The 12,347-nt window shown below is 33.9% G+C and overlaps 1 protein-coding gene across 10 annotated transcripts in view; it reads left to right on the forward strand.

The window, feature by feature from the left end:
• Positions 1 to 12,347, forward strand: part of ERC2 (ELKS/RAB6-interacting/CAST family member 2) — a 556,068-nt gene that overhangs the window by 236,972 nt on the left and 306,749 nt on the right. For all 10 annotated transcript variants that reach the window (XR_011329694.1, XR_011329696.1, XR_011329695.1 and 7 more), the window contains one exon: positions 3,997 to 4,134. Coding sequence is in view for 7 of the 10 variants with exons in the window: in XM_069812287.1 (XP_069668388.1) it covers positions 3,997 to 4,134 (138 nt within the window). In the remaining 3 variants the exon portion in view is untranslated. The remainder of the gene's footprint in view (positions 1 to 3,996; positions 4,135 to 12,347) is intronic.

Raw genomic sequence — 12,347 nt, forward strand, 5'->3', positions numbered from 1 at the left:
TTCCATTAACTGTTTAAAGTAAAATGTAACAGTACTTGGGAAATTGTTCAGTAGAATTTGTTTTCTTAAAATAGTAAGACTTTTTTTTTTTTTTAATAATGAAAATTATATATACAAAAGTTCTGTTTTCTCCCCCGTGTTTCAATTTTAAATTTAAATTACGCTAATCTTACATTATTGATCTACTTCACTGGAACAGACGTGACCTGTGTTTTAATAGGAAACAAATCTCAAAGAGTTCTGCCTAGAGAAATTTAGAATAGAGCAAAATGAATTTAAAAAGATTTTAAAAAATGATAAAATGATTAAAAAAACAGTGTTACAAAATACTGGTTTTCTGAGTTATTTAAAACTCAAATACAGAGCAGAGAGGAAAATATATGGATCTAAGTTTATGGCTTTACAGTTTCACTAGCTAGGCCTAGGAATTCTCTGATAAATTTTCTCTTACACTGTCTTAAACTTCTCTTATACTTTAATGCATATCTCTAAAGGCAAATTGTTATAGCACAGAATATTTTCTTTGATTATATAATTTTCTTACGAATTCCATACTACAGTACCTTAGTTTTGATAATGAAAGTAATTTTATTTTGAGAACTTGAGTTATTGTAGAATTTTAAAGCCTGTCTGTGGGTGAGATTTGATTTAATCTCTTGAGTATTTAAGAAGCATTCCTGAGACAATTGCCAAAAAGTGACAAGATTAGCACTTGCAGTTTATTGACAGGATACCTCATAGGAAGGACATTTATCTGTAAGGGTATTGTTTTTTAAAAAGGAATAAAGTCTCTCTTAAGCTCTGGGAACATACACACTTTCTGAAATATGGAAAGAATGGAGCAGTTTCTTTTCATACAGCTCATGGCACAGGGACATAGCAGTGTACAGAAGTAAGAATTACATGTTGACAAAACTACACAGTAACTAATTTCCTATCAGATAAAAGTATAAGTGCTTGAGGATTAAGAAAGCCTTAACAGTCCCTGTCATAAATTGAATTCAGGCATGCTTAAAAGTAAGTAATTATTCAGCAATAAAATTGTATCCTTACATATATGCCTGTACCCAAATATATGTTGGAGAATGACAGAGGTTACCAGAGGGTTTGTTATTCTTTCTGAGTTTAAAAAACCCAGGAAGAACTAAATCATATCTTGTGTTCCAAGATTTTAGCATGTGAGACTGCTCAATCTCTTTGTCTCCTGTAATCTTTTTGAGAGAACTCTTTGTGATTAGCTGGTCATAAAATCTTGTCTGCATTAGCAGATCTTTGCTAATCCTGTGCCCATCCCAACAAACAAATACTCTGCGGTACTGATTCTACTTTCACATACCCTAGTGTGGTCCTGTTCCCATCATATTTCCTTCAGATTTATATAGCACAAATAGAAGAATAAAAAAGATCCTTTCTTCTTATTTTATCTATGGACTATGCATTGAATAACTTATTTTAAAGAAGTTGTGATTCAATGGGGATGTTTTTAATTTGCTGCCTGTTCTCTTTACCTCTGAGGAAAGAATTTTGTAAATGCTGAATAATTTTAGAACATGTTTTCTTGGTTAAGGGTTGGATCATATTTTAAATTAGTTTTAAGAGGAAGGAAATCGTGTAAATGCTGTGGAATTCAGATAAGCACTGTGCATAGGAAATAAGTACTTTAATTTAGGGTGCCTAGAGTTGGTAGGTCAAGCTGATGATAATAAAGGACCAGATCTTAACTTTGTTTCAAAGAACATGTAATCAATATTCACTCTCCTGTTTTATTTCCTTTTCGCTTGAGAATTTATTTGGTGAAGCTGAAATGTGCAATTGCTTAAGTATTCCACAGGGTGTCATGAGGTAGTTGTTGGAATCATTAATACTTGGATGAAAGCAAAGAAAGAAACATAGTGTGCAGTCCTCTGAGTGCCAGTTAATGTAATTTTAGATGTGACTAATACACATGCCATAAAATAAAAAGTTCTTAACTCATTAACACATGTATCTTATTTCTGTATCTGTATAAAATATACACACGAAGAAAAATATTATGAGAGGTCATTTACAAGAGTGAGCTATTCTATGTCAGGTCTTCCCCCAAAACCTTTCTATATATACCTTAGTATTTTATAGTTTACAGAGCAAGTGGAATCTTTGGCCCATAGCAGTAATCTGACATACCAAAGTATGTATATAAAAAGGGGGAGGGTGGGGGAAGAAGAAAGGTACAATACTTGTATTTGCCATACTGTTATAATGAATTTCTAATTGGAATGTGCTCCTCCAAATTTGCTTTCAAATTTTATTTTACTTTTATTTTAATTTTTATTTAAGTTCTTTAAAATTTAAATGTATTTAAACAAACAATTATACAGTGCATACAGCTGTACTGTGGATTTTATGATTTGTTAATTATAAATATATATGATGTCAAAACTTCAGGCTTTTTTTCGTGCACATGTATAATGCAGTAGTAGGAGAATTTTTACCAAATTATGCCCCAAATTAAAGTGTGTTTGATTATGGTGATACGTTTTTGCATATGGAGACCAAATTTTTATTGACATAACTGTTAACTTCTGCAGACCTGCACATGCATTGAATTCAGCTTCAGGTTTGTAAAAGAATCTTTAAATACAGTTTAACAGTAATTATGAAGGATCCTGCTCCTGTTAAAATCTGAATTGGTTTAAATGAAAATTACATTGGCCATGCGAAAAATTACATTACTTTATGAAATGAACAGCAAAATTTCATTCATTTCAGTAGCAACAAAACATGATCCAAAGTGTAAAATCACTGATGAAAGTAAGAATTTGAATCTGTGTTGACAGTAATAATTTGTCTAATTTAAATAGCATATTTAAAACCAGTTTTGAACAAATGATACCTTATGGATTTAGACATATTTTGTCATGTTATATAAAGTGGCATACTAAAATAATAGACTAATTAATTTTCTTGTTACTATTTATTTGTGCCTAAGCATTATGGAACAAATTTTGGTTTTATGCCAGTGGTATAATAGTGAGTGGCACTGAGAGTGTAGGATGAAGGGAGGTTGATTCTTCTGACAGACAATTAATACAATTTTACATATATGACATACCACATGTCCTCTCTGCACTATGCCCAGAAAGTCGTTGTCCCTTACAGCCATAGAAGGTGATTGCCATGACAATCAGAAGCTGAGTGCTTTTATTCAGATTTGTTTCCAAAATCCACATGGTCCTGTGGACAATTTTTTGTGCAAAACCTTTCTGACTTAACCACTATAAATCATGACCTGTTTAACAAACCAGTGTGTTTGTAGGTACCTTAGCAGTGTGCTTAGATACTTGCTAGAGGAAGAACTAGACCTGTTTAAAGCAGTTTTAATATCCAAATTAGTGTGACATACCTTAAATCTTCATGGAGATGAAGAAAGTGAATGGAAATGGTGGCCTTTGGGTTGTTTGGGGTTTTTTTTTTTGGTTTTGTTTCTGGGTTTGGCTTTTTGAAATATAAACATCCCGATCTCTGTCCAGGTGAGTTTCCTTTACAGCAGGGCATCATGGAAGAAGAGGTTTTTTTACGTAGGTAGGTTATCATCTTTCTTCTTCCTCAGTTTAAGGCTCACTGAACTCGCTTTGCCTCTCCCTTTCTTTGTCCTTCTTATTGCAGCTAGAGTAATCTAAAGGGGTAATTCCACACATACTTTGAATTACTGAGATAATGCAGTACCTTAAACTAAAGTGATTAATATCAGAAAATATTTAAATAATAAAATATCTGGCTGCACTGAGATTTTTCCTAGAATTTCTTAGAAAATGATACTTTTTAGCAAAGGAAAACAAAATAGAAAGGACAGAAGTTAAAACCTGTTGATATTATACCATGTAAAAACTTGGCAGTATACTGAGGCATATGTATCATATGTGTGATATGTATACATTCCATTGATTCTAGCACCCAAGTCCCTTTCTGAATGTTAAGGCAAGGTTGATGAATATTATAATCTGTTTTTATTTTCAGATTGAAAATCTACAGGAGCAACTTAGGGACAAAGACAAACAACTAACTAATCTAAAAGACAGAGTGAAGTCATTGCAGACGGATTCTAGTAACACAGACACAGCACTAGCAACCTTAGAAGAAGCTCTGTCAGAAAAGGTAATGTTTTCTCATGGAACAGCATTATGTGCTGCTCTTGTGGGTGAAGCGTGTCCAGAAAATGTCTTTTTAGGTTGTTCTGGCACCTGTAACAAAGCCTATGGGCCTTGTCAGGAAAGCAGGTGGCTCTGTTCTGGTAGGATGAGCAAGGAGTGATTCCCGGCTGATGAACTGAAACAGGAATATGAGGTAAAGAAGGATGTCCTTTTAAATGGGGATGGAGTAAATGGCCCAGTACATGGGACGATTTTCCCTTAGTCAGTGGGATGAGTGGTTGTTCCCTGAAAGAACTGAAAGGCATGGACGCCTGATGTAAAGAAGGTAGAGTTTTGGGTATTTTGGGGGCTTTGTGATCTTGATTATCCTGTTCTTTTGTCTGTTAAGCAGAGCCTAACTGAAGAGCCAAGAGCAAGTGAGCGTACCAACTGTTAACTTGCCCTGCTGTTAGCACTATTGGTTTCCTATGCTTAATTTATAAGAGAAACTGTATTTCATAACAAAATGGAGAATTACTTTTGTTGCTTTAAAAACTATATGCCTTTAACTTGAAAATACCTAGCAGAAGGGATAAATCTGGACTGTTTAAATTAGTGGCAACATTCCTACCTCCTTCAGTGAGGTCAGGGTTTTTCTTCCAGTTAACTTTGAATACGAGATAATCCAAGCAAATTTATATGCCCCCAAAATTAGTACAAGTATCCACTTTTTGCAGCTCACAGATCTTTTTATATATACATATCACTTAAATGTGCACAGGTGAGTGCAGTTAATTAAAGTATTATGTGCCATTCTGTAGTGTGCAATCCTATGAAGATATTTATGACTGTATACAACTTTAAAACGCCACTGTGGGGACTAACACCTAAAATGCTAATGTTGGATTTTTGATGTCTTTGTATGTTTAATCACCTTACTAATGTTTGCTTGGTCAACAACAGTGAAAAAAGTTGGCATTACTACTACTTCTGTGGCTTCATATGGATAAGTTTACAGCATTTATGCAGTAAAGAAAGTTACACTTATTTTGTTAATCTTTCACTGCTAATCTGGACACAGTGCTCACCAATTTCACAGCATATTATTAAAAAATGACATGAAGTACTTTTTAATGTGTTTTTCCTCCTTGTAAACTATCTTTTCTGGATTAGTCTACATTGTGACTTTCCCAAAATGCCCATAGAGGCAGCTGAGAGTTTAAAACAGTCCTTTAACCGCCGTGCTATTGTTGCCAATGTAGAAAGGAGAGTGAGTGTGACACTGCAAACTTACCAGTTCTTCTGTGCAACTGGGCATGAAGTACATTATCAAAAGCCAAAGAAATCTTGTCTCCTATCTTCTGCCTCAGCTATATCTGCAGCACTTCAGAGAAAACACGCTTATGCAATACTTCTTAGCTGGGGTAATTTGCTAAGTTGCAATCTCTCTTCAATTGTAATGTTATTTCTTTGTTGAAAATATTAAACTAATGATGGTTTGCCAAGGTTTGTAGTAGAATCAGCTTGTGTGGAGGTGTTGAATAGATCACATATAGTCATCTTCTCACTACCAGAAATACAAAAGGTTAAGAAGTACTGGGTTAAAACCTAACCCAAATTAATAAGTGGCAATTACTTGTTTTCAAGTCATTTTGTACCAGTACCATTCTAAAATTCTGTTGAAATAAATGTAAACCAATAAATAAATAAAATTTTTATAATTTTGAAGGTTTTATATGTATCTGATAATGAGATATTATATTATTGTCAGACATACAAATTGTAAAATTTTACTGAACTCAGGATGTGTTATTTTTGAATAACATAGTGAGGATTTGTCCCAGAGTTTGTTTAAAAATTGTGCTATAGAACTTCTTTGTGTATATGTTGAAATGTGACAACAGTAGAGACCCTGATGGTATGGAAATTTTGTGTCAAGTTTTATTTATTGCTGTAATTAAGGTTCAAAGTCTGATAAATGATGCTAGTTGTAATGTTTTGGAAAAATTAGATAATTTTAGATCCTTCTCTGAAATGTGTTTTTGCAATTCATGTCTACTTCATTTGGAATTGCATCGATATATATGAACAGACACTTTTTAAAAGAATCAGTGTGATTAGTGGTTTTGCCAAGTGGAAATGGTTAGAACTCACATGGGGTCCCTAAGGTTGAATTCTGTACAAAGTAGTCACTTTGCTTACATACAGTCGGCTGAAATGGCATCTTTCCTGCAGTGTTTGCAGGCTACTCTGAGACACATATGCAATGAAGGCCATGGAATGTTTTCCTCCGCCACAGAGATTTCTGTCTTTTTGCAGCTGATGAAGGCAATGGTATCTTCCGTAAGCCGATGCTTTTGAGAAGTGGCATGAAGCTGAGTTGTGCTGTGGTTTCTGGTGACTGTTTCAATCAGTTACGTAGAGATTGTTACTTCTAAAAGTTAGGTGGCAGTATGTAAAGGGAAGTACTCTGTTAGTGATATGCTTATCATTCTATATTACTTCAGAAATGCCACTTTGTTAATCTAAGGAAAAGGTACACAGAATTGTTAAATAATAGCCTTTTTCTACAAATGAGCTTTGTAATTTTAATGTGTCACCAGTCACGGTGTGCTACTGGGAAATCTTTTTACAGTTGAGGAACGAGTGGTATATTAGATAAAAAAAAGGAGGAGAAAAGCAACACTGCAGAGTAGAATTAATATGAGCTTTTGAGAAACAGGGTGCTTGACCTTAGAGCGTTAGACACAATGGAGGAAGTTTCCAAGGTAAAAGCACATCTCTGTATGATTTTGTTTATAGTACAGAGAAATCATGCACAATTTCTTTCACATTGTCAGTTTCTCTTGAAGGCCACACTTTCAAGGGTAGGTTTCTCAATCTTAATTGTAGTCTCTGAGATGTATACATTGAAAGAAGCCAGTAGGCATCTTCTAGAAGTTCCAAATGAACTATTGTGTCTAGCTTCCTTGTGTCTTCTGGCAGCTAAATACCTTGACTGATTATGTTTACATATGTCTCATTCCTATGTGTCCAGCTTTCCAATTCATCCTAGCTGCTCTCAGTGAGTAACCTTTCCTATCCCTATTCCTGTCTGCAGTAGCATTCTTAAGATGTACAGACTTTATCAATAGTTATTAACTTTTTCCACTGCAAATACTGGTAGAAATATGGAATAGATTTTTGTCCAAATGGGACAAACCAAGAACCCTTAGTGATAGTTTCTTATTAACAACTGCATCAATAGAAGTACTTTTATCAATTTAAATTTGTAATGCTCTCAAGAAAGGATGCTGCTTTCATTCAAGAATACCTGATTTCCATGGAAAGACATTGTTTGGGTTTTTTTGTTTGTTTGTTTTTCCTAGAAATTATATCAGACCTACTCTGCAGCTATATTATCTTGTTTTATACTCTTGAGGTTAGGACCAATTTTTGGCTTTACCTTAATTCTTTGTCAATTCAATAGTTTTGAGAATTTTAATTTTTTAAAAAATGAAGAAAATACTCCAAAAGCATCATGGGAAGCTCCCTTAAAATAGAAATCAGGTTTATTTATACCAGTTTAGTTAACCACAATTCACTAAAATTGAATTGAATTGCTTTTCGTAGTTTCTATGGGAAGAAAAAAACCCCTAAAACATGATCATATGATATGAATGAATTATGAAGCTCTTTTTCAAGTCCAAAACCCAAGTGTTCGAACATTTATGTTTCCCTGCTTTGTTCCTGAAAATACTCAGATGGAGATTTTGGCTCTGAATTAGATAATATGGCTCCTTATTCTTCATGAAAATAGTTTTTTTTCCAAGTACCTATCTCTGATTTTCTTTTTCTTTCATATTTAGTGATTACGTAGCTTGGTAACACTAAGTGAGAAAATTACTGTATACATCATAAAACAGCATCAAAATTTCCTGAAATGGACTCCTTTCAGTCTTTGTATTTTTCCAGCAATACTGCTGCTATAATTTGTTCTCTTGTCAGGAATCAGAAACGCATCAGCACAACTTTAATCACTTTTGAGTGCATTTTAGAGCTAAACTAAAAAAGTATTCATTCAATTCCTTACCCCAAAGTTTGGCGCCTCTCCTAAGCACTGAAAATTCTTAACAGCAATAAAGGTTACATTGCAATAAACAAACAAAAAAAAGTTTATTCCTATTAAAAAAAAAAAAAAGTTTGAAAATCAGAATATGCAAAAGTGCTATCAGCTTCCTTGATGTTTTAACAAGAAACTTTTCAAAGAATATCTCAGCTCTTGGACTGGCCCAAAGCAGCTCAAGAGGTTGCTTTCATGAAGCTGATATTTATAAAGTTGGTCCTACTGTAGCAGCATACAGCAGATAAGCAATTGAGTATGTCTGATAATAGAGCTATATGCTGTGGCAATTCAGTTCCTGCTTCTGTGATAAAGTGCAAATAGATTAGACCTGTGAGGTCCTAGATTAGTGCATAAGGAAAGCTCGCCAATGCAAATAAGACTGAAACAAGAACACATTGTTGGGATTTCTGCAAGTTAGCTGTTAATCAAGTAAAACATGGTGTATTAGGGCCTTTTAACACGTTTTTGACATTTAGCCTTATGCAGCTGACAGATAAATTAGTCTTCTTTTGTGATTGACTTAGAAAAATTTATACTGTTCATTAATAAGATGAAATAGTGTTATGTTTAATTTGTTATAGAAGAAAAAAAAATCATTTAGGTAAATAAATCTTCAAGAAGGAATTGGTATAAAACTAAGTCTGAATATAACTAGGTGGATTCTGAATGGTTATTAAACTATTCCACTTAGTGGAGGCTGGCATTTTGACATTAATATTCAAGGGATTAAGAATTTATATTATTTGTTACTAGGAATAATCTTGAAGTTATTTAGTATCCCATATTATCCCTTTCTTGCATAATCTATATAGCAAAAGCCAGCTAATACTAGAATTAAAAAAAAACCAACCCACATAACTAGTACATTCGCTGGTTTGTTATTTATGGTGTGCTCAACAATGTTGCTGTTGAAGGACCTTCATTCTGTATGAACACATTTCTACCTGAAATCCTGCCAGGTATAAGTCAAAGGGAGATTTTGCAGTTGGGCTGAATGAAGCCAGGAGTTGTGTACCTCTGCAGTTCCAGGGGTCTCGGAGCACAGACAGTTGATGCTGTCTTGGAAACAGGTTTAACTACAGATAGCTTGCTACCTTTAGTTTTGACCATATCTTTTTAACTGTATGCTAAGTGCAGTGTACTATGTCATCAATGTGCATTTCTTTCTGGATGAAATAAATAGGGATATAAGTTTTATGTGAGTAGTCAACACTGTTTTCTGTGAGGATTCTTACAGTAACGCTAGTTTGGTAATAGGTATGTTCAGTTAGCTACATTTTAAAAGGGAGTTCCTGATGTCAGAGGAATGCTAGATGCAAAATGAAATTAGCACTATGAACTTCCAGCCCTTTGAAAAGGTTTTCCTTAGGAACTGGGTAGCAAAACCTAACTGTACCAATATTCTTGTTACAAGATTATTCATTATAGTGCTGATTATTTTCCAATATCTAAAAGATTCAAATTACATTTATTTACAAGCTCAAATATAACTACTTATTTGGTAAAGATCTTTACTAATTGTTTAAAACCTTCTAATAATATTTAACATTAATTTCACTAATACATATAATTACATTATAAAATACTTAATATCATGCATTTTTAAAAATTTTCACTGTTGGTGAAACAAATTATTACAGCTGGAAGCCAATATTATATAACTGAAAGAAAAAAAAATTATCAGAGGAACATAAATGTTTGAAATGGCTCTATAAGGAATATATTTGAAATATCACATTTTGCACTTAGGCCTAGTTTCACATCAATAACAGACTAGTCATATAGCAAGCACCTATGAAGATTAATACCCCACATCTGCTTTTGATGCTTGATCTTAACAACTCATGTTACATAAAAAAATATGTTGCATCATAGCTTATGTTTGCTGTATAAACATAATGCAAAAGTAAGTTAATTTTTAAATATTTAAAATAAAAATAAGGAAATATAAAAATAAAGATTTAAACTAAAATTCTAATATGCTTAATTGCACTTACAGTGGGGTCTGCAATTAGCTCTCTAGTAAGCAACCACAAGCTTTAGAGTCATTCCAAATAAGTGAAGATCAATATAGGAAGCTGAATTTTTCTATTTCTTGAATTAGCATTTAAATATTTTCAGGGAAATGTATAACCCATTAAAGTCAAATCGATTTAAGTGTAGCCAAGTTTTAAATCAGTAATTTAAAATAATATTTATTCAGTTCATACAGAAACTGATTATTAGTTTTAAACTTCATACATGCAGATAATATGGCATTTAAATGATAGGAGTGTGAATAAAAGGGAGATCTTCAACAGATGCTTAGTGAAAGGCAGATACATAGAAGCTGAAAATACAAGGGGACACTTACAGAAAACTTCGCGGTCTTCCGAAAACGCTATGTGTTCCATTTTCTAGTAGGTAGTCCCTTTGCTGTGCAGTATGAAAGGAGGACCAGACAACAAGCAGAGGCAATGGACAACTGTCAGCAGAGGTGCTGAGGTGGTCGGTGTTACAAAGGGATGAATTGTGAAAATGGGGGGAGAGAGACTGAGCAGAAGAGAAACAACCGGTGTTTGAGGTACAGAATCTAGAAAATGTCTCTGCCTATTCCACAGAACCAGTGAGACCGGGAAAGACCTCTGGAGGTTATCTAGTCCAACCCAGCTGCTCAAAGCAGGGTCAACTAAAACAATTTGCTCAGGGTCTTGTCCAGCTCGGCTTTGAATATCTCCAAGGTTGGAGACTGCTAGGATGAAAATCACAGCCTTGATTTTTTATGTATATAAGTGTTGACAGTTGGCTTTCTGCAAAATATGCCTTGAGCTTTAAAAAGTACAGAAGCAATCTTCAGAAGATCCTCTAGGGCTTGGAGGAACCTCATACCTAGTGTATGGAGAAAATGAATGAATAACCAGGATTATCTGAACAATATACACTTTTAAAAAGTGGTTTTACTACTCAGCTAACTTTGATAATGAATTAATTTTTTTCTTTCATTATAATGACTGTTTATTACAAATCAGAATGGGATGTACAGCTGCTGCAATGTTGCTTGCATTGTAATGTTTGTTGAGATACAGTAACCACAGCTGAGAGAATATCGATATGGGCAAAGGTAAACTTTATGTATTTGTGTAGTGTATATAGATATATATCTCCAGTGTGTGTGTTTGTATATATATATATATGGCAGTATAAGGAATCATGGACAGAGGGAATTAGCATGAGGTTTTTCTCTTTTTCTAATAATAGTAGGCTTCCATGAGTCTTGTCCAGTTCTATGAAATAGTATTTTAAGTATTGATCCCACTCTTACACTCCTCGGAGATTTCAAGCATAAGTACAAAAGGACTTGAATAGGATCCGTGAGCATGGAGGTGGTTCTACCTGAGCTACGCCACTGGTAGTGTAGAACTTCATCAGCCAGTATGTAGTTTTGTCCCATGTAGGTTTAACTTTCCTAAATGATGTTGCTTCCACTGCATGCCTGACTACTACTTCCAGAATGATACTAGTATTTCCCTGATACTCTGCTTAAATTGACCTATTCCCGATTCAAATGCAATTCTACCGGTTATTTTATTTTACCCTAACTATTTCTCTCTGATTAGTATTTGCATCCTTCAAGTATTGGTAGAATGTGATTTTGAAGAATGTAATCAAAGCTTAATAAAACCATACTACTGCATCTGCTTTTTACATTTCACTCTTTGAATTCATCACCCAATCCTTGACGGGTGATTTTCAGCAATCCTTATAATAGTGACTGGAAGTTGGCAAAATATTTAAAAATGTGGTTGAGTTTAAATATGTGTAGGATCACTGTTAATTAGATGGAGAAAAATCTTCCTTTGGATATCATAAGTTGTATTGGGGTACTTTTTCTGTGTCTTGGACAACTTTTGGGTTTTGTCCTCTCAAAATATAATACATGTACACTGTAAGTTACTGACAGTTAGCAAGTGATTGATTTCTAATTAGATTTGGAACCTTGAAACTTCTTGCAACAACTGTAGAGTCTACCAGCATTCAAAAAAACCTAACCAAATTCAAGCTGAGTAAACAAGTCATGGCCTCTCTGTTTTGAATTTATAATCAAGACTTTAATAGCTTATGAATACAGGAAATACATTACTGAGGTGAATGAC

This window comes from Haliaeetus albicilla, chromosome 24 (assembly GCF_947461875.1).
Source record: "Haliaeetus albicilla chromosome 24, bHalAlb1.1, whole genome shotgun sequence".
Taxonomy (NCBI): Eukaryota; Metazoa; Chordata; class Aves; order Accipitriformes; family Accipitridae; genus Haliaeetus; species Haliaeetus albicilla.